Source organism: Capricornis sumatraensis, chromosome 8, assembly GCF_032405125.1.
Source record: "Capricornis sumatraensis isolate serow.1 chromosome 8, serow.2, whole genome shotgun sequence".
NCBI lineage: Eukaryota > Metazoa > Chordata > Mammalia > Artiodactyla > Bovidae > Capricornis > Capricornis sumatraensis.
Window position 1 is genome coordinate 89,941,976 of NC_091076.1, and position 23,713 is coordinate 89,965,688.

The 23,713-nt window shown below is 38.5% G+C and overlaps 1 protein-coding gene across 1 annotated transcript in view; it reads right to left on the reverse strand.

Annotated features, from left to right (window-relative positions):
• The window catches only part of FBXL20 (F-box and leucine rich repeat protein 20), a 90,642-nt gene that overhangs the window by 26,273 nt on the left and 40,656 nt on the right, over positions 1-23,713 (reverse strand). Inside the window, exon 2 of the mRNA XM_068977753.1 lies at positions 12,773-12,834. Coding sequence (XP_068833854.1) covers positions 12,773-12,834 — 62 coding nt within the window. The remainder of the gene's footprint in view (positions 1-12,772; positions 12,835-23,713) is intronic.

Here is a 23,713-nt window from a genome sequence, read left to right on the forward strand (position 1 = left end):
CCTTTCTTGATCTCTTGAGGTGACCCTGCTACAGCCCTGATGACTCTCTTTAATAAAATAAAATTTCCATCTTTTTAAATACTGATTACAAACTCCATTCCCAAATAAATACATACACTATCAATCTAGGTACTTCAATTTCTAAAACAGTAAGTTTACCTAATGCAACAAACCTTACACTGCTTAATGCTGCTGCTTTTCCCTGTCATCCATTATATACTATCATTTTTGTAAAGATTCCTCAAGATCCCATTTCTGCCAAATCACCAGTAATCCCTAAGTAATTTGCATAAATACAATGTTACACATGGCAGGGACACAGGAGAGAAATTTTAGGTAATGGATCCTTGTTAGACTAGGTTTAGTAACCTTTCAACAGAAAGGTTCTCCACAAAATAAAGCATAATAGACAGACATGAAACCTCAGGCTAGAGGTCAAATGTAGACCTAGGAGACTCTCTGAAGCACATATCCCAACAATCATAATTCCATTCTTAGAATGTACTGTCTGGGGTTCTAATGTCAAAATTCCCTTCAGTTGGCTTTTCACCTGGGTTTGACATTATGCTACATTAAAGAGAGAAAGAAGACAGTCTCTGTGCCCCTCTATGGCAATAACAGTTAGGACTTTCCAGTCCTGATTTGGCTTCCTAGTAAGATAGATGTGATAAGCTTCTGTGCTTGGAAGTGAAAGTCGCTCAGTCATCTCCGACTCTTTGTTACCCCATGGAATTCTCAGGCCAGAATACTGGAGTGGGTAGCCTTTCCCTTCTCTAGGGGATCTTCCCAACCCAGGGATCGAACCCAGGTCTCCTGCATTGCAGGCTGATTCTTTACCAACTGAGCTATCAGGGAAGCCCAAGATGGATGTGATAAGCCTCTGTGCTTAAATCCCTTCAACTACCCCTCAGTCTATCTAAATGTCTGCTATTATTTAGTAACTTCTGACTTCTACTTATCCTATGTAGTTGACAGGAGAGACAGTTACCTTTAGAAACCCAAATATATGGACCGATGGGATAAGATGCTAGAGTTTCAGTTACAGTGACTAGGTGCTGGAGGAGGGGAGAGGCTGGTTGGGGAAATGGAGGATGGTGAAGAGGAGGCTCACAGAGAGCATTTACCCTTCTAAATATTGTTAACATTAATTTAAACAAAAAAAAAAATCACTGTAATTTTAAGTATGCATTTGTAGGATAAGTCAAGGTGAAACGATACTGCTATTTTTATATGACAGGCAAGAACAGTAAAACTACACTATACTGCTTTTCATCATCTTCAGGCTTGGTACTTTACAATGCAACCCTTTACACAATTCCTTCTTGAGGATACCTATTATCCATAGCCAGAATGGCTATGATCAAAGAGATAAGAAAACTGAGGGAGAATGAAAGGTCTGTTACTATTGAAGGATCCTACTTGACTGCTTCAATAAAAGGCTTTCCCCATGTCTTATCAAGAGATTGTTGAAAAACTGGCCTAGCTTTAGGCTACCCAAGTTTAAGTAAAGTAGGCCTCATCTTCCCCATTTAAGCAAAAAGATTTTGGCTAGGTTTCTGAAATATAATGTGGAAGAAGTTAGGGTCTAATTATAAGTAGATCTTATTGCCATATTAAAAAAAAAAGATGTGCGTGGTCCTGGAGAAAGTATTCAGAAGGTATTCAGAATTTCTGAGTGTGGAGCCCCAGATATCTGCAGAATTTTTTTAAAAAACCAACTTCTCCAGGTGATTCTTATGAACATTATATAAAGGTGATAATTTATGATTTTCAAAAACATTTATAAAAGATGTGCAATTCAGATATTTTTAAAGCAAACTGCAGACAACTACACCTTCATGTTTTTAACCCCTTGATCATGGACTGAAATACACCAGGGTAGAGAGATAACAACAGTGAATAACAGCAAAGCTTTTTCATTAATTTACAAATTCAAATCTCTAGATGAAGAGAAATTTTTTGGTTAATCCATATCCACTAACAAAAAATGAATGTCAAAGATGGCATCTGCCTGAGTTTGAGATCTAATACTCAAAAGAAGTCAAAGTCAAGAATCATTCTTCAGTCAGAACTCATTTTAAAGATTTAAAAAGAAAGATGGGGATGGGGCAGAAGGAGGGACATATCTCCTGTTGGACAGATCTATCTAGTCTCTGATCATGTTTGTTTTATAAAGTCAGGAATAAACAAAATTCGGTTCTACTTCTGGTCATGGCTGAGTAAGTTTCCACTGGACTAACTTTCTAGATACAGCATCAAATTGTGAACAAAACATAAAAACAACCATCTGGGCTTTCCCTGGTGGTCCAGCGGTTAAAACTCTGTGCTTCTACTGTAGGGGGCACAGGTTCAATCCCTGGTGGGGGAACGAAGATCCCACATGCCCTGTGGTATGGCCAAAAGATAAATAAATAAATTAAAAAAAAAAAAACCATCTGAAGGCAACAGAGATGAACAAATGCAGGCAGTTATTAAAGGGGAAAAGAGAACAACAAGCGACTCTCCAGGTGTTTTATTTTTTTCATGGCTTTTATTCTGAGGATAGGTTGTACTTGGGGCTCCTAGAACTTGAATAGAAACCTGTGAAGGGGAATCAAGAGCAGAGTTTGGAGCAACCATAGGCAACAGGAAGTGAGGAGAGAAAGAGAGTTAGAATGATGTGAGGGAACACAAATTCCGTCCAAACCCCCAAGAGACCTCTGACTACTGCCTGTGGTGGAAACACTCCAAGCTGGTAAATTTAGAACTGAACTTGCATTTCAGGGGCCACCCACAACATGGGACACAAAGTTTGTAGTCTGGGGACAGCCAAGTTACCTATCTGCTAAAAACAAACAAATAAATACATTCAATAAAACTCCAAACTGAATACACAGAGATGAATAAAATGAACTAAAATACTTTAAATGAATAATGTAAAAAAAGAGAACCAATGTAACTTTTGAACTCTGTATTTTCTGTATATCACCAGGCAAAAGACCAAAAACAAACGAACCCATAGCAAAAAACTATAAATAATGAACTCTAATTAGATTCTTCAGAGTGTAATGGGTAATTTCATGCGCAATCTAAGATTAAGTAAATAAGTAATTATATTGTAGACAGAGTCATATTCCTCCCTTAGAGAAGAACAGTCATATTACACCCATAAATATGGAAAGGAGAGCTAAAATGAGCCTGAAGGTATTAGACTAGGATTGGAGGTGTTAGTATAAACTGGTTATGTAACAGAATTGTCATGTTTAATTTATCTATTCATCTATATATAGAGACAGATATAAAATTGCTAAAGATGTGTTCATGCACTACCCACCTCCAAACATGTATTTCTTAGCTCCATCTGATGAGAAGATCTACAAGCAATTATGTCCAGTAGCAATAAACATAGCTAGGGTAGAGATCTTAGTTTCTAAATACCATTCTCCACTCAAAATCATCCCTGAGCTCCTTGCAAAAATGTCTGATTCCAGGACTGGGTCAGGAAAAGTACAAGAAGATCCTAGAGTATCTTGTGCCGAAAAACAAGGATATATTCAAAGAATGATGGGACATATTCAAAGAACATAGAATATAACCATAAGAGACTCCCACTGGCTAAATTTGAAACGTTTTGAGCAGAAAACAAGAATCCAAATGGAATTACCACACATTGAATAAAACAGGAATTCATGAGCATATATAGATGTTACTAAAGAATTCCAACTAGTAAAATGTAGAAGTAAAGGTGGAATTAAGAGAATCACCGTTTGGTAACCACAACAATAATAACTGCTTCAAGCAAGAAACAAAAACTTTAACTGACTGAGTTAAAGTCTCATGAGAAACAAGATATTCACATAGTCTCAAAGTATTTCACCACAGGACACTTACTAATGAGAAAGGGGAAAACAGTAACATTATAGTGGAGAAATCTGGCAGAGACCACCTTTACCTGATGATCACAGTTAACATCAACAGTAATGGGACAAAGAGACATCTTATGCTTATGATATGAACAATGAGGGAGCCTCCTAGGTGGTGCTGGTAGTGGTAAAGAACCTACCTGCCAATGCAGGAGACATAAGAGATGTGGGCTTGATCCCTGGGCCAGGAAGATCCCCTGGAGGAGGGCAGGGCAATGCACTTCAGCATTCTTGCCTGGAGAATCCCATGGACAGAGGAGCCTGGCGGGCTACAGTCCATAGGGTCACAAAGAGTCGGCCATGACTGAAGCGATCAGCACAGCACAGCACACGAACAATGAGAAGGATACTGTATCACTTCTGTGGTATTCCTACAAAATTGTGCCAACTGAATTTACTTATGAAGGACATTCTGTAAAGAATCTTCAAAATTGCCAATGGCTATAAAAGACAAAGAAAGACTGAAGGCCTATTCAAAATTAAAGCCAGCTGAAGAGAAGTGACAAGTAAATGCAACCTGTGATCTTGGACTGCCACTTGAATCAGAAAGAAAAATATTTTTCTTGCCTTGTACTACAAAGAACACAAAGAATAGGATCATGCATAGGATAACTGGTAAAATAGGGACAAGGACTATACTAATACTAATGCTAAGTCACTTCAGTCGTGTCCGACTCTGTGCGACCCCATAGACAACAGCCCACCACGCTCCCCCATCCCTGGGATTCTCCAGGCAAGAACACTGGAGTGGCTTGCCATTTCCTTCTCCAATGCATGAAAGTGAAAAGTCAAAGTGAAGTCGCTCAGTCATGTCCAACTCTTAGCGACCCCATGGACTGCAGCCCACCAGGCTCCTCCATCCATGGGATTTTCCAGGCAAGAGTACTGGAGTGGGGTGCCATTGCCTAAGGTCTATAGACGACATAATAGTATCACATCAACGTGTATTTCAAAATTACAGTAATTTCAATTTCTGTACTGTGTTTATAAATGAGAAAGTCTTTTGATTTTAGAAAATTCACAGTGAAGTCTTGGGTAAAAAGTATGGTTTGCAACTTAACCCAAATAGTTAAAGAAAAAAATAATGTCAAAATTTAACATTTGAGGAATCCAAGTAAAAGTTTTATGGAATTTCTTTGAACTACTTCTGAATCTTTTCAGTAAATCTAAAATAATTTAAAAACAAAAAGGGGGAAAAAAGAAGTAAAAAATATGTTAAAACTCAAGGGAGTGGCAAGAAGTAAAAATACATATAATAACCACTGGCTTAGTATCAGCTATATATATCTAATTGGGTCATCTTGTATTTTGTAAGCTAACTCCTGCACCCAAGCCTTGAACAATAACACAATTAACACAGAGAAAACACAAACTTCAGGAAACAAAGAGATTGTTAAAAGATTATTTTCCAAATAATGTTTTCTTCTAGGGTTATATTCCCAGGATACTCATGCTCCTTGGTCCTCAAGATGGCCCCAATCTTGATACAGTCATGACTTTAGGGCGATTAAAAACTGGCCCCACAACATCAAGCTGAGCCTGGTGGGAGTTCATAGCCTGGTGGGAGTTCATGTACTAGGATGTATAATGATAGGAAGACAAAAGGACTTGAAAAAAAAATAGTATCTTCACATAGTCAAGTGGCTCTCAGTCTCAAAAGACAAACAGCTTTGTGTCCACATAAATAAATAACCTATATAAAGGCAATGTGCCTAATACATATCTTATTAATAGCCCATCACTACCAAGATATCAGGGTTTCCCTCCTGGCTCAGCTGCTAATAATGTGCCTACAATATGAGAGACCTGGGTTCGATCCCTGGGTTGGGAAGATCCCCTGGAGAAGGGGAACGGCTCCCCGGTCCAGTATTTTAGCCTGGAGAATTCCATGGACTGTGTAGTCCATGGGGTTACAAAGAGTCGGACACAACTGAGTAACTTTCACCAAGACAAGGCAACAGTGGAGAGTTGTTACTGGCTAAGAAAATTTGGAGCCAAGCAAGAGCTGAAGTCTCTAACAGAACTAAAATAAAACAGCCAATTCACTCCCCAAGAGTATTTTGTTACTGCTGTTGTAGTTCCTCCAGGCAACAGAGTGTTAGGCTTGGAAATACTAAAACAGCAAACGGCAGGACTTCCCTGGTGGTCCAGTGGTTAGGACTTGCTTCCACTGCAGGGGGAACAGGTTCCATCCCTGGGTGGAGAACTAAGATCCCGCATGTCACATGGCATAGCCAACAAACAAACAAACAAATGGCAATTATGAAGAAACACACAAACCAGGCAAGAGATGAAGTTTGAGACAGGCAGCATCCAATTTATTAATGGACTGTATATGCAAAGTGCATGAATTCTCCAATATAAACAATATCACAAAGAAGAGTTTTTGTTTGCCAGGCAAGCCTTAGGGGAAAAAAATCCTAAACTACAATACTGTATATTATGCAAAAGAGCTTGAGCTTCAAATCTTTGTAGCATACCTGAATCAAAAACCCTTTGCCTCTGTCCACAAAAAGGAAACAATAATCTCATCTGAAATGCTCTTCTTTCTTACTCTCCTGCAACATCCAGTTAATCACTACTTACCCCTTTATGACTCAGCTCATGTCTCATTTCTTTGGAAGCATCTTCTGAACTCTCTAAGGTTGGCTGTAATGTCCTACATGTGAGCTTTGCTCTAGGCAAACCTCCATTATACCTTTATATTGATTATTTTCCTGTCCGTCTTTTCTACTACTCACTGAGTTTCTTGAGGACAAAAAGTCCCATTTATTTATATATCCAACATAATGTTTGGTACTCTGCATGTCTCCTACAGTAAGGTTTAAGGACATTCCAACTATGTAATATTCCAGACAACGCAAAACTATGGAGATCAAAAAAAAAGTGGTTGCCTGGGATAAGACTCTGGTGCTAGGAAAGACTGAAGGCAGGAGGAGAAGGGGACGAGAGAGGACGAAATGGCTGGATGGCATCACCAACTCAATGAGTTTGACCAAGCTGTGGGTGATGAAGGACAGGGAAGCCAGGCTGCAGTCCATGGAGTCGCAAAAAGTCGGACTCGACTGAGTGACTGAACAACAACAAGGATGAAAAGTGAGAGAGATAAACAGGCAAAGCAGAAAGGATTTTTACAGCAGTAAAAACACTATGTATGATATTATAATGATGGATATGTTCTTACACATTTGTACAAACCCATAAAACTATGGAGAAGGAAATGGCAACCCACTCCAGTACTCTTGCCTGGAAAATCCCAGGTTGGAGAAGCCTGGTAGGCTACAATCCATGGGGTCGCAAAGAGTTGGACATGACTAAGCGACTTCATTTCACCTCATAAAATCTACAACACCAAGAGTGAACCTTAAGGTAAACTACAGACTTAAGATAATTATAAGGTGTTAATATAGGTTCATCTTTGGCAAACAAACAAATAAACAAAAGACATCCTGGTGGGTTATGTTGATAATGGGGGTGGAGGCCTGCATGTGTGAAGAGGGCACATGAGAAACCTCTCTAACTTCCTCTCATTTCACTGTAAACCTAAAACTGCTCTACAGAAACAAATTCTTTAAAAGAAAGAAAGAAAGTTGAAGGACTACAAAGGACAAGAATGAGGCCTATAGTAATTATTGAACTTCAGCATTCTGCTAATGTAGAATAAAAATACACTTCTTTTATTCTCTCAGCAAGGAAATTGCAGTAGCAAACTTAAATGAAAATGCATCATGCATACTGGTATGGCAAAAAACAGCCTAAACACTTGCTTATGTTTATAAAGAGTCATGTATGTAACTACTGTGTTAAAAATCGGTATGAAACAAAATGTATCACATGAATCCCTGCCCCCCTCAAAGGTTTAAGGGGACATAATTTATTTTTTGGTATCTCGTGGCTTTCATAAAGAACATCAATTATCATTCTATTCAGTAAAATCCTCATGAGTAACTAAGTGACTAAAACTTCTTTTCATTAAATAAACAACCCTGTACTGTAATATTTTTGAATGTTACTATTAATTTTTAATTGATATAACACTGATTAATAACACTGTGTAAGCCTCATGTGTAAAACACTGTATTTCTACTTCTGTATACCCTACCACATGCTCACCACCCAAAATTTATTTTCCATTAATTCACCATACAGTTGACCGACCCCCTTTATACCTTTCCCATCTGGGAACGACTACTCTTCTCAATCCTACATGTTTGTTTTTGTTGGTTTTCTTTTTTTTTTTTTCTTTCTCATTTCCTTTCCTTTTTTAAGCCACACCATGCAGCACACAGAATCTCAATTCTCCAACCAGGTGCCCCCTGAACTGGAAGCTCAGAGCTTTAAACAGTGAACCACCAGAAAAGTTCCCTGCTTTTACTTGCTTTTAAAATTAAGTTTTTATATATTCTCTCTTATTGCCAGATTGCTAATAATAAACTCAGTGACCTTCTATCAACATAACTCTTCTGATCCCATTTTTATTTACGGATATTCATAATTGAATTTGTGTTAACTGTGTTTAATGAAAAAAATAAATAATGAGTAAATGGGAACTGAGAAATAGCTGGCATGTATCCTTCAAGTAAAATGCACATTTGATCTTCCAGCTTGCTTTCTGTTTCTCTGATTTGTTCTGGATAATTGAGAAGACTAGAAAACGAAATGGTCAGTAAGAGCAATTTCTTTGATTCAGAAACATCTGTTCTTTGATTCAGGAACATCTGCTAATGCATCTTAAAGGTGAGAGATGATCACTTTTGGTAGTATGAATACCTAGTTACATCATTTTATGGTCTATGACTAAAAAATAGAATTAACAGTAATATACATGACATTTTATTGCACTTCCTATGTGCTGGGCATGCTTTCTAGTCAGTACTTTATATTTAGCAACCCTTTTGATCCTTGTTTATTGTTGTTTAGTTGCCAAGTTGTGTCCAAATCTTTCATGACTCCATGGACTGTAACTCACCATTTCTTTCTCTAAGGGACCTTCTCAATCCAGGGATTGAACCTGCCTCTCCTGCATTGGCAGGCAAAGTCTTTACCACTAAGTCACTAGGGAGGATTTTAGTACCTTCCTAAAAGGTAGGTACTAAAATCTTCAGTTTACAGCTAGTAAATGACAAAATGCAGGTGTTCAGATTTCAGAGTTGATGTTCCTAACCAGTATGCCCTTGAAAGTAAGAAAACACACTCCCCTATCCACCCTGAACTCTTGGCAATTAAAGTGAATGAAAATACTAGATATCATCAGTGTTGTAAGCTTCCTGGAATAGAATATAAGAAGACAGCATGTATACAGAAAAGAGTTAACATAGCAGGCCTATCCTTATTAGAAAGGCCCTTTTTCAAATGTTGCTTGCACTGTTGCACCTTGGATGGCATTTGAGAATTTGGATTGCAGAGGTTTTCCACTATTCCCCATTAAGCTTCCTTGGTAGACATTTTACTCTTTTGTTGTAACTTATTTTTGGAGGAATTAAGCACACCCTGTGTGACTCCACTGGGAAAGGACTCTTAAAGGCAAAACCTGGTTTCCTATTTCACTCCATTCAGCCTTTTTTTTTTTTTTTTTTAGTGAAACAAGCGAAGTTTTATTTAGTAGGAGGAAAAGAGTACAATATGTTGGATAGACATACGGGTGGACCTTGCTTTGTATCTTTTCCCTGTAATAAATCATAGCTATAAGTATGACTATATGCTGAGCCTTGAGTCCTCCCAGAAAATCACCAAACTTAGGAGTACTCCAGGGGACCCAATACAGCATGATTATTTACTTTAGACAAACAACTCCAGCCAATTCATTCTTTCCATCTAACTTCAGAAAATTCATCTACCAACTCATACATACACATAACATATTACATGATAATTATGAGTCAACACCCCAAGAGTCGAAAAATTAATGAAGAAAGTTTCAGATTCTTGTAAATAATAATAATCTTCATTCTGAAAATTTCATTCTGTTTCATAGCTAAAAGGGCATATGTGGGTTCAAACAGTCTTACTTACCACTCACGTTATTTTTAAAGTTATCAATATCCTCAGAAGGAATCCTGAGAAACGAGTCACTTTACATTAGCTCTTGGAAAACAGAAGAGTCTCTGTCTTATAAACACACATTCATTTTTTAAGAGGTACTCCTAAAGATATGCACATGGTTCTGCTCTGAAAGGAAGTACTGTCAATTCTAACTGAATTTCACATTATGCAAGCAGTGGATTCCAGCCTGCTGGAGCATTACTAATAAACTTTGTTTCAAAAGGAAAGGAGGAAAATTAGTAAGTTAAAGTAAGCTACAGCTAAGAAAAAACAAGAACACTTCCTTAATTCATTGGTAAATTGGCTGTGGCTCTGAATTTGGCCCTAGCAACACAAGTTTTCCCCTTGTAGACGGATACATGTTGGATCAAATAATGTAACATGTAACTTAAAAATCTAACCAAGCCAAATAGTCTATGCTACTTATTAAACTGTATTTTTAAAAACAGCTAATACACAGACATGGTATGAAATTCCAAATACACACATCCACAAATTTAGAAGCCACACAAAAAATCTGACCACTAAGTAATGACAGTAACAATATGACTCATAAAATAAAACACATATCCACAAGTCTATACCATTATAAATAACTAAATAAATAAGTGCCAAAGAATTGATGCTTTTGAACTGTGATGTTGGAGAAGACTCTTGGGAGTGCCTTGGACTGCAAGGAGATCCAACCAGTCCATCCTAAAGGAGCTCAGTCCTGGGTGTTCATTGGAAGGACTGATGTTGAAGCTGAAACTCCAATACTTTGGCCACCTGATGCAAAGAGCTGACTCATTGGAAAAGACCCTGATGCTGGGAAACATTGAAGGCAGGAAGGGCAGGAGGAGAAGGGGACGACAGAGGATGAGATGGTTGGATGGCATCACCGATTCAATGGACATCAGTTTGGGTAAACTCTGGGAATTGGTGATGGACAGGGAGGGCTGGCGTGTTGCAGTTCATGGGGTCCCAAAGAGTCGGACAGACTGAGTGAACTGAACTGAACTGAATTGAAGAGATGGAAGCAACCTAAGTTTCCACTGATGGATGAATGGATAAAGAAAATGTGATACACACACGTACAACGGAATATTATTCAGCCCCCCCCCCCCCGCCCCCGCAAAAAAGAGGAAATCTTGCCATAGGCAACAACCTGCATGAACTTTGAGGGTACTTATGTTACATGAAATAAGTCAGAAAGAAAAACACACTGTAAGATCTCACTAATATACATCATCTAAAACAATAACAACAAAAAACCCAACAAATTTTTAACTATGGGTTGTGATGGATATTAACTATATTTACTGTGGTGATCGTTTTATATATATATATATATATTTTTTTTTTTTTTTGCTGCATATATTATTATTGTTTTTTCGCTGCACCACGTGGGATCCAAGATCTTAGTTCCCAACCAGGATTGAACCTGTACCCTCAGCAGTGGAAGCATGGAGTCTTAACCACTGGACCACCATTTTGCAATATAAATAAATATCAAATCATTATGTTGTATACCTGAAACTAATAGATTATATGTCAATTACATCTAAAAAAAGAAAGGAGGAGAAGGAGTGGGAGGGTAATTAGAAATGGTGTCTAAAGCTAGAAAGGGCCAGGGCAGGCAATGGTGCAATGTAAAGAATTACAGAAGATGTTATCCGTGTTACCCTCATTTCTTGCCTAGATTTCTTTAATAGCCTTCTTATTGCTTTCCACTCCAATCTTCCAATCTGGTTGGCACATAGTACCCAGGCTAATTCTTTAAAAATATAAACCAGATCATATTATTCCCCTGCCACAACATGAGAGGTCTCGTAGACCACTGTAAGGAATCTAGAGTTTCATGACAGAAACAGAAAAACTCTAATAAAATATAAAAACATAAACACAGTATGATCATAGCATGATTGCTCAGTCATAGCCGACCCTTTGCTGCCCCATGGATTGCAGCCTGCTAGGCTCCTCTGTCCATGGAATTTTCCAGGCAAGAGTACTAGAGTGGGTTGCCATTTCCCACTCCAGGGGATCTTCCCAACCCAAGGATGGAACCTGTGTCTCTTGAGTCTCCTGCATTGGCAGGGAGCGCTACCTGGGAAGCCCAATATTAAAAATAAGTGTGTCTTAATGTACTCAGTTTATGGTAACAATGAAGAACATAACCTGTTTTCAAAATATTCTTCTTTAAGATAGCTAAAATTTCACTGAAATTCATGGGATACTCAAGATATTCAGAGTGCATTTTCCAGTGGCTCTGGTAGTCTAGGATGTTCTTTCAACTATAGTCAACCAGCTCGTATTTTTACTTTTTTGGAAAAAATCCATTTCAAGTTCAATTCAGTTCTTTTTTTTTTTTTTCCTTAACATTTTCAAAGTTTAAGTCCTAGGATTTAATCCCTGCTTCCAAAGATCTTGCAAGTCTAGTGGAGGACTCAGCATGCAAATACTTAGGAATGCCAGAAATACTCTTTACCAGCACTAGAGCGAGATATTTTTCATCCTGAAGCAGGGACTGGTTATGGGCTAGACAGCAGTAGCAGCTATGAGCAAGAAGATGCCCCTGAGCACAGTAACTTCCAACATTTTGCAAAGAGAATGTGCTTTTTTCAGGTATGCTACTCTAATAAAATCCCGAGTGTAAAAGAGGAAAGTTTCAAGCAAATTTTTAAAAGGCTATAATTCCTACGATAAGACTTTAATAAAGGCATCAATAAATTTTAAAATTCAGATAATCCAGATCCTAAAGATACACAAAAATGAGCAAAAACTCTAAGATTATTCTAAACAGGTGAATGTGATACACAACAAGAAAACCACCATAAAGTTAGACTTACCGTAATAGGAGTTCTTTGGGAAGTTTTTTATTGATTACAGCTTCATCGCTATTTGAGAACATCTGCAAAAACAAAATCATTGTGTCAAGTGCTACTTAACATTTTATTATGTTTAACTCAACAATTTAGACTACCACCTGGTAGCTCAGACAGTAAAGTGTCTGCCTACAATGTGGGAGACCCAGGTTCAATCCCTGGGTCGGGAAGATCCCCTGGAGAAGGAAATGGCAACCCACTCTGGTACTCTTGGCTGGAAAATCCCATGGACAGAGGAGCCTGGTAGGCTACAGTCCATGGGGTCACAAAGAGTCGGACACGACTGAGCGACTTCACTTCACTTCAACAGTTTAGAGGTAATCCTCTTAGGAGAGAAGAGAATAAGTACAACAGATGTTATAAACCAAAGTCATATTTTCAGAAACTGAGACATTTAATTTGCTCTCTATCTTTATCTTTAGAAAAAAATTAACTAATAGCAGCCAGAAGGTTGACATTATGTGCCAGGTGCTATTTTTAGTCTTTTTTATGTATTAATATATTGAACCTTCTTATGACCCTTAATCTTCATTTTACATATACGGAAACTGAGCTACAAAAAGCTTACTTGCTTAAAATTTTATCAGTACAGAGTGACCCTTTGAAAAACCTTAAGGCAAGGTTATTTTTCATATCTAACTCATATTTATTTGTTCATGGAGTTGTTCGGAAACCTAGGATAGGGAACATTCTCTTTCAAGTTTTATGAATCATGCAGAAAACTAATCATGCTTCATAACCACAACCATATGCATTCTGGATGCACAAAGGATCATTCAAATTAATGAAATAACTCACAAAGGGTACTTTTAAACAGACCCACAATTTCTTCCACTATAAGCTTGTCTAGTAAGCTACATTAAAAATCAAATACCTATATATCCAATAAAAAGTCAGGAAAGACAACACACATATCACTGAAACTGAGGGGTATGTTCAGTCCCTCCTATTAAGTATTACATAGACGCCTCTTGACTTCACGAAGTGAACATTTACTGAACATCTTGTAAGTATTAGGCACCTTTCTAGGCAATGAAATACAAAGACAGTAAGATGTTATCTCTGTACTTAAGGGTCTCCTGCTCTACAATGAAGAACATGGAAATAAGCAAATACTAAATTTGGACTGGCATCAAGGAGATAAGCTAGAAATATGTTAAAATTATAGTTGAAGTAAAAGATGATACAGGTCTCTGTAAGATTATAGGGACAGTGGAAATGAAAAAAAAAAGCTGGAGAAAAAAGGAATTTTAAAGAAGCTACAGAATTGCTGGTGGAAAGCTGGATCATCTATCAAGTTTCAGTGCAGCAAATACACTATGTTATAATAAAGCCACCGACTGACAATCACATGCTTCAGGAAATTACCTGACATCAAAGAAGAATCTGCTTCCCTAAAATCTCTATCCATTAACGAAGTTACTAAGAAAAAAATCATACTCCTTTTTGGTAAAGCAGTCTTTCAAAATGAAGTCATTACATTTCCTCCTAAACAAATCTCAAATTTCACTGTTTCTAATTTTCTAAGACTCTTGACTATTATGATTATTCGTTTTTTTTTTGGGCCACACCACGCAGGATTTTAGCTTCCCCCAGCAGGGATCCAACACATGTCCCCTGCAGCAGAAGCATGGAGTCTTAACCAGTGGACTGCTAGGGAAGTTCCATCATCATTCTTCTCTAGGTACACTTATGGGAAAGAATGCATGAAGGAGTTATAAAGTATACCCTCAATAATCTAGGGTTGATGACATAAATAACAATGTCTTGCAAAGACAGCTAAATGTATCAAAAGTTGAGACCTGCCTGGGGGACTTCTTAGCATATAATATGTATCTTAAGCTTGAGATCTTTGGAAAAAATTAAATTTGTAAGTATAAAATATCACTAAAGCACCAAATATAACAGACTATGCCCAACTCAAATCCACAAAATATAAAAGATAATCACTTTTGTAGTAGAAATGCTAAACTCTTTATCTTGTATATTCAAAGTATTTAATTAAATACCCAGCAAGGCACTTTCTGCTCACTTGAATATAGACAATAATTAAACTGATAAAAAATAAAAATCTGCTATGTATTGTTCACACAACTTGTACAACTCTAGATTTTTTTTAAAAAGGAACAAAAATCACACCCAGTAGCAATTTTTTTCCCCTAAGTTAGCCTAAATGGGCTTCCCTAGTAGCTCAGTTGGTAAAGAATCTGCCTGCAAAGCAAGAGACCCCAGTTTGATTCCTGGGTCGGGAAAATCCCCTGGAGAAGGTAACAGCTACCCACTCCACTCTTCTGGCTGGGAGAATTCCATGGACTGTATACTCCATGGGGTCACAAAGAGTTGGACACGACAGTGACCTTCACTACACTCCTTCAGCCTAAATAGGCCAAACGCTGTTGTCTCTATATGAACATGAGGTATATGAAAAAGTAAAGAGGAAAAGGAATAGTGTTCTGGGAGTACCTGGGAAAGATCATGTGTATAAGACACCAGTCCAGATTTGTATTTCCCTCCTCTTCCTTCTGCATACATGTATCCTACTCCAAGCAGACAAAGATCAGAGGTTCACAAACTGTGGTCAAATAACAGCATCAGCATCAAACAGGACCTTGTTAGAAATGCAAGTTCTTGAAGAATTGATGCTTTTGAACTGTGGTGTTGGAGAAGACTCTTGAGAGTGCCTTGGACTGCAAGGAGATCCAACCAGTCCATTCTGAAGGAGATCAGCCCTGGGATTTCTTTGGAAGGAATGATGCTAAAGCTAAAACTCCAGTACTTTGGCCACCTCATGAGAAGAGTTGACTCATCGGAAAAGACTGATGCTGGGAGGGATTAGGGGCAGGAGGAGAAGGGGACGACAGAGGATGAGATGGCTGGATGGCATCACTGACTCGATGGACGTGAGTCTGAGTGAAGTCCAGGAGTTGATGATGGACAGGGAGGCCTGGTGTGCAGCGATTCATGGGGTGGTAAAGAGTCGGACACGACTGAGCAACTGAACTGAACTGAACTGGGTTGTACCCCAGACCTACAGCATCAGAAACAGAGTGCCAGATGTGGTGGAGGGAAAAGAGAGGCAACCAGTATTTTAACAAGCCCTCCAGGTGATACTGATGCTTCCTGAAGTCTGAGAACCAATGGACCAGAAAAAACAGATTGAGGACCCTATAACACACAGAATATTTTATTATTTAAAGTGACATAGCAATGGAACTTAGAAAATAATCCTAGAGGTAGACACACATTAATTTTAGATGTTTCCTAGGAAATCCAAATGGCTTCCACTCTAGTTCATTATCACAGAAGCAATAGAATGTATGTTTTAGACATCTTACTATTTTAGCTGAATCCAAACTCTAGATTTCTCATACAACATATAAAGATGTCAAAACCAATTAGACCAAGGATACATGAATCAGAAAAATTTGTGAAGGTTTCAGATATTAGTTTTAGAGAAGTCACTGTTCAAACATCTGATATTCTTAGTTATCTTGTTTCATATTAATGTGTGGATATATAGTGTTAGTTGCTCAGTCATGTCCAACTCTTTGTGATCCCATGGACTATAGCTACCAGGCTCTGCTGTCCATAGAATTCTCCAGGCAAGAATACTGGAGTGGGTTGCCATTCCCTTCTCTAGACAATCTTCCAGACTCAGGGACTGAACATACATCTCCTGCACTACAGGCAAGTTCTTCACTGTCTGAGTCATCAGGGATATATAATTACATATTTTAATAATCTATCTGCAAACAATTACAAGGATGTGGGGGTGGGGGTAGTGTGGGAACATGAGAGCAACTATAGTATTCTCTAGTATTCTCTCTCAATTATTTGTTTCAAGGTAGGACATCATCCCCTAAACAAACAGACACTGTAACAGCCCTCCTGTTAGAGGGAGGGACATTCTTATATATTTATATAAGGGATATAAATATATCCCTTGTATATAGGGATAGGACATTCTTATATATTCAGATTTTTAAAAATCTAAGTGATTTGGTTTGTCATACATTAACATTTATTACTGCTCTGTGTAAAACTGTAATTGTTTTTCTATAAATTACCTAGTTGAGGAATATAACTGTGAAACTACTTTTTATAAACTGTAATTATAACAAAGAGCTCCTGAATAAAATGAAGAAGCATTTTTTGGCTATTATTTTAGCTTTCCTGATCAGTTTTGAAATCTTTGGCAAACTTTGGGAATTAGTTTACTAACATAATGAATTTAAATGCTCAGCACACAACAAAGACACAGGAAACCAATTCAAGAGGTTTTAAATCCAGGATCTGAGTGGGAAATGGCAACTGGGTTTAATAAAGGAAACAGGAAAAGAAACACTTTTTCAACAGTGACCCCTGCTGATTAAAGTATAGCTAACAACTCAAAAACAAGAAATTAAAAGGTCTGACCTATATTATTCAAGCATTATAGAGGAAATAAAATTTTAATACACATTTTGGCACAGATTACTAGTATCCCCCAATATCCTCTCTACACATCTAGAGTAACAGAACTCCCAGTTTTTAGCTAGCACATGGCTGTGTGGAAAGACTTTATCTCTTATTACATTCTGGCCAATGGGATATAAGAAAAAGTGAGGTGTACAGTATCAGGGGGCTTCGAGTGTCCTCAATGAGAGAGGGTGTGCCCCTTCTTTACTCCTTCCTCAATTATGTTGTTTGAAATGTGGTCAGGATGATTGGACTCCATCTTGTATCATGAAACTGAAGACTACAGTTTAGAGATAAGCAGAAAACTAGAAAAAGCCTGCAGATGACTACAGAGACACCATACTTTTGGACTTACATATGAGAGAAAAATAAACTCCTATCATATTTAAGTCATTTAATTCGGCTGCACAATACTGAGTGTATTGCACACTTTAAAAAGTACAGGGTGGCAATTTTTATATGTATTTTTCCACAATTAAAAATTTTTAAGATTCTTTTTTCACATTTTAAAGTTTCTGAATTTAGGAAGCATCTTACAATCAAAATCAAAAGCTTTCTTGTGTGTGATATATAAAATAATGGTGCATTTTATAAATTGCAGCAACTTTTATTTACAGATAGCAATTACAGTATGACCAAGAGGAGGAAAACAGAACTAAAACAAAAATGAAGGACCATGTGCATCTCTTCAAACAAGCTCTGTGCTTTTTGTTCATGTTACCTTCTCTAGAGCAACCGTGCAACCAAACTTGCCTATTCTGTCAAAAGAAATCGATTAATGCCCATTGGACATGTAATCTGTGTCATGAAACCTTTTCCAATCATCCTAACTGGATGTGACTGTTCCCTTCTCAGATAAAATCCCAAAGCACCCTGGGCTGGTATGGTGTCCAATACATCAGACTGTAAGCTCTGATATAATAACGAAGGGGGCCTTGTCCGTTTAGTTCACCACAGTACAGTGAGTAAACAACACAATGCCTATAAATTCCTGAACCAATGAATGTCATTTTTAACCAAACAGATCAGGAAATATTTTTTGACTGCAAATTCACGGCAGACCTCCATGATTTTTTCACTTTGTATCTTGGTGGTGGTGGGGAGGGGAAGGGAGACAAAGGCAAACGAGGGATATGGTTCTGAAGGGAGATGAGAGGAAGGGAGGGAAAAAGGAATTTAATAAATTGATGTTACTCTAAATTCATCAAATAACATGCAAATGACATGAATTTATTTCAGCAACAGACTGAATAATATTATAAAATATAACAATAATATTATAAAATATAACAAGTAAAACACATGAAGAAAAAAGTTTGGATACTCAACTTATATCCCCTTGCTTAAAAAATAGTTGTAATAACTGCGAAGTTTTCAGCGGTATGGTATTTCATCTGTATACAGAAATTTTAGCAGCTTTATTATGGCATAATTCACATAGCATAAAATTCACTGGTTTTAAGTGTGAAATTGAAGTCGCTCAGTCATGTCCGACTCTCTGCGACCCCATGGACTGTAGCCCATCAGGCTCCTCCATCCATGGGATTTTTCAGGCAAGAGTGCTGGAGTGGATTGCCATTGCCTTCTCCAGGGGATCTTCCCGACCCAGGGATCGCATTGCAGGCAGACGCTTTACCATCTGAGCCACCAGGGAAACATTAAAAACCTTCCACCAGGAAGGTTTTAAGTGTACACTTCAATAATTTTTAGTAAATTTAGAAAGCTGTCAAACCATCACTACCATTCAGTTTTGATGAATTCAATCATCCCCAAAATATCATTCACGCCCATCAGCAATCAATCTTTAAGTAACTACTCATCTGCTTTCTGTCTCTGTAGGTTTTCCTTTAATGAGCATTAAAAAAAAATAGAATCATAAAATAATGCAATTTTTTGGACGTGGCTTCTTTTATTCTGCATGTTTTTGAAGTTCTTCTATGTTGTAGCATGTACTAGTAGTTCATTCCTTTTTATTGTTGAACAGTACTCCAGCCTATGCAATTACAAATTTTGTTTATTCATTCCTAGCTAACAACATTTGAATTGTTACATTTGCTTTGGGTTGAAATAGGTTCTCATTTCTCTTGGATAAAATCTAAAATGGAGAGTTTATGGCTTGTATCATATGGTTAAGTTTATTTTAAACTTTTAAATTGTTATCCAAAGTAGCTGTACCATTTTATATTCCCACCAGCAATGTATAAGGTTTCCGGCCTGTCCGTATCTTACCATCCGGGGCATTTGGGATCTCCAAACAGGGATTGAACCCTGCAATGGAAACAAGGAGTCTTAACCACTGGACCTCTATGGAAGTCTAATGTTGACTTTATTTCAGCTAGTCTAATTTATTTTGGGGGGCTCTAAAATCACTGCAGATGGTGATTGCAGCCATGAAATTAAAAGACACTTACTCCTTGGAAGGAAAGCTATGACCAACCTAGATAGCATATTAAAAAGCAGAGACATTACTTTGCCAACAAAGGTCCATCTAGTCAAGGCTATGGTTTTTGCAGTTGTCATGTATGGATGTGAGAGTTGGACTATAAAGAGGGCTCACAGAAGAATTGATGCTTTTGAACTGTGGTGTTGGAGAAGACTCTTGAGAGTCCCTTGGACTGCAAGGAGGTCAAACCAGTCCATCCTAAAGGAAATCAGTCCTGGGTGTTCATTGAAAGGACTGATGTTGAGGCTGAAAATCCAATACTTGGCACCACCTGATGCGAAGAGCTGACTCATTTGAAAAGACCCTGATGCTGGGAAAGATTGAAGGCAGGAGGAGAAGGGGAGAGCAAGGTGAGATGGTTAGATCGCATCACCGACTCAATGGACCTGAGTTTGGGTAAACCCTGGGAGTTGGTGATGGACAATGAGGCCTGGTGTGCTGCAGTTCATGAGGTCGCAGAGTCAGACATGACTGAGCAACTGAACTGAATTGAATGGGGTGTTATTATGGTACCAATTTGTGTCTCCCTAATTACTAATGCTTTTGGGCATCTTTTCATGTGGTTTTTGGCCGTTCAAATGACTTCTTGGGTGAAATGTGTGTTCAAATCATTTACCCTTTTGAGTTAATTTCTTAGATTTTAGTTCAGTCGCTCAGTCGGGTCTGACTCTTTGCAACCCCATGAATCACAGCATGCCAGACCTCCCTGTCCATCACCAACTCCCAGAGTTCACTCAAGATTCAAGTCCATCAAGTCAGTGATGCCATCCAGCCATCTCATCCTCTGTTGCCCCCTTCTCTTTCTGCCCCCAATCCCTCCCAGCATCAGAGTCTTTTCAAATGAGTCAACTCTTCGCATGAGGTGGCCAAAGTACTGGAGTTTCAGCTTTAGCATCATTCCTTCCAGAGAAATCCCAGGGCTGATCTCCTTGCAGTCCAAGGGACTCTCAAGAGTCTTCTCCAACACCACAGTTCAAAAGCATCAATTCTTCGGCGCTTAGCCTTCTTCACAGTCCAACTCTCACATCCATTCTTAGATTTAGGGGCTCTTTATATTAATATATTCTGAATACACATTCATTATCTACTCTATGACTTGTAAATACTTTCTCCCATTCTGTGTTATTTCTATATCTTAATCTATATCTGTGTCTTTATCTATATCTAACCTATATCTTTCAAAGAATACTTTATTTTTTTTTGTTTTTTTTTTCAAAGAATACTTTTTTAAAAGAGTGTTTTTAATTTTGATAAGGTCCACTTTATCTTTTTTTTTTTACAGATAATACTTTTGAAATCATATATATGAACTTTGCCTAACCGAAGGTTATGCAATTGTCTTCTAATTCAGAAAAATTTAAAGTTATGCCTAGCTGACTCAACCAGACACAATGGCCTCTAAGCAGCTAGAAGGAATATATGCCACAGCAGACAGACACAACCAAAATAGGGAGAGGTCTGTCTTAAAAAGAGTTATCATGATGTAGCTTTTGGACATAGAATAACACAAATCAGATTCATAGAAAATCCCAGAAATTTTAAAGGAAGTTGTACCTGCTGGGTACAACTACAACAAGGGACAGAGACTATTTAAAATGAAAGGAGACCTCTTGACTCTCAACTTTCTGTAGGGAGGAAGCACCCTGAGAAAGCTACTTGGCTTCATAAGGTATTTCTTATGTAAAAGGAGAACCTCTCAAAAAGCAGTGTTAAGAGCTCATGACACAGTACTAGGAATCACAGAGAACAGTGGATTAGGGAACCATTCCCAGGAAGTAGAACTGGGCCTCAATCAAGGCACACTTCCTGCTCCTGTGTTACCAAAAGTCAGATCCAACTGTTTGCCAACATTTGAGAGGCAAGGTTGGTGGAAAGGAAAATGCTTTATTTCAGAGGCAGGCAACCAGGGGACAGAGTAGACTCATGTCAGAAGGCCAACTTACCACTGACAATCAGTGGGCAAGAGGCTTTTTTTTTTCTTAATTGAATTATTAGACCCCAGCCTCAGATATGCAATTTATTTGGCTATCTGATTTATTTAGTTTGGGATGGGTTGTTCACTGGTACTTTAAAAAATATTTATTTTTGGGTTGCGGTAGGTTTAGTTGCCGCATGCGAGATCTTTCATTGCAGCGTGCAAGCTTCTTTCCAGCTATACCATGCAGGCTCAATAGTTGTGGCACTCGAGCTTAGTTGCCCTGCAGCACGTGCAATGTTGTTCCCCAACCAAGGATCAAACCCACATCCCCTGTGTTACAAGGCAGATTCTTAACCACTGGGCCACCAGGGAAATGCCTGGGCAAGAGCTTTTGAAGGGGAGTTTCAGGTGTGTTTATAGGCCAAGGGAGGGGGCTACAGTCAGCTCTGACAGGCATCCTGAAATTGGTTATGCAGTGGTCTTGTCAGTGCCATCTTGATTTTATTGCCCATGAAGAGGAACTTAAGGCCCTTGACTTTGTTTAACAACTGAACAATTATTGGTTTTGTTTGTTTTCCTTTGCTTCTGCATTTTGTTGATTCTCTGTTAAACTTACTCTTCAGCTAAAGATTTTCTACAGACAAAAGGCAGGCAGAGGACATGGAGGAGAAGGACCACAGGGTTCTGCTCTGTTTTAGCTGCAGTACGTGACCCTGACAACACGTCTACTACATTTCATGGCTGATGTGAGCATGTGTGCATACTAAGTTGCTTCAGTCGTGTACGACTCTTTATGACCTTATGACCATAGCTTGGCTAGCCTCGTTGTCCATGAGATTCTCCAGGCACGAATACTGGAGTGGGTTGCCATGCCCTCCTCCAAGGATCTTCCTGACCCAGGAACCTGAGTCTCTTATGTCTCCTGCACTGGCAGGCAGGTTCCTTAACACTAGTGCCACCTGGGAAGCCCTTGCCTCCTGTTACTCCCCCTTTTTGGGGGACTATATATTACCGTTATTTTATCTCTGTGAGTAGCAGTGTATGTTGTGTGTATGGGGCAGATAACTTTTCTTTTTAGTTCACAGGTCTCTGGATCAAGAGGAACTGCAGTTAAGTACCCTCAGTTCAGTTCAGTTCAGTTCAGTTGCTCAGCTGAGTCTTGACTCTTTGCGACCTCATGGACTGCAGCATGCCAGGCTTCCCACTCCATCACCAATTCCTGAAGTTTATTCAAACTCATATCCATTGAGTCGGTGATATCATCCAATCATCTCATCCTCTGTCATCCCGTTCTCCCACCTTCAATCTTTCCTAGTCTCAGGATCTTTTCAAAAGAGTCAGTTCTTCGCATCAGTACCCTCATCCACCTCTAAATTTGATACTGATAAGTTACAGGTATTCACCATTGTTTATTTAAACTTTTTTTTTTTTTAACAGGTTATTTGTCTTTGGATAAGATTTTGGAGGTCTTGGGAGAGAATGCTTTGCATGTGACAAGAATGCGAATCACTGGAGCCAAAGGGCAGACCATGGTAGAACCTTATAAGGGCCTCCAAAGAATCTTATCTCCTTGCTACAATACCCTTTTGCATTGGGGTTTTGCTGTACCTCCCTTCAATAAGTGGAGTCTATTTTCCCACCCTTTGCATCTGTGTTCATGTGATTTCTGATCTGACCAAAACAAAAAACAAACAAACAAAAAAACGGTGTGTGCATGAACATAACACTGATTTCCAAGTAAGCCTTAGAGGAAACTTTACCTTCTTGAAACACTCCTGCTACTATGTTAGAAAGCCCAAGATAACATTCTGCATGATGACAGGCCTTGTGGAAAAAGAGTACCAGCTGACAGTGACACCAAGATCTCAGACTATAAGTAAGGCCATCTTAGATGCTCAAGCCCCTGCCAAGCCACCAGAGGACTGCAGCCTTGCCAGTGATCTTTTTGAGTGACTAGCAGAAGAACTGCCAGGCTGGATAACTGTTTCAAGCCACTAAGTTTCAGAGTGGTTATTAGATAGCAAAAGCTGTGAAAACAGGTTCTCCATTTAAAAAGTGTATGACTTGTGATCTAAATTTCAAAGAT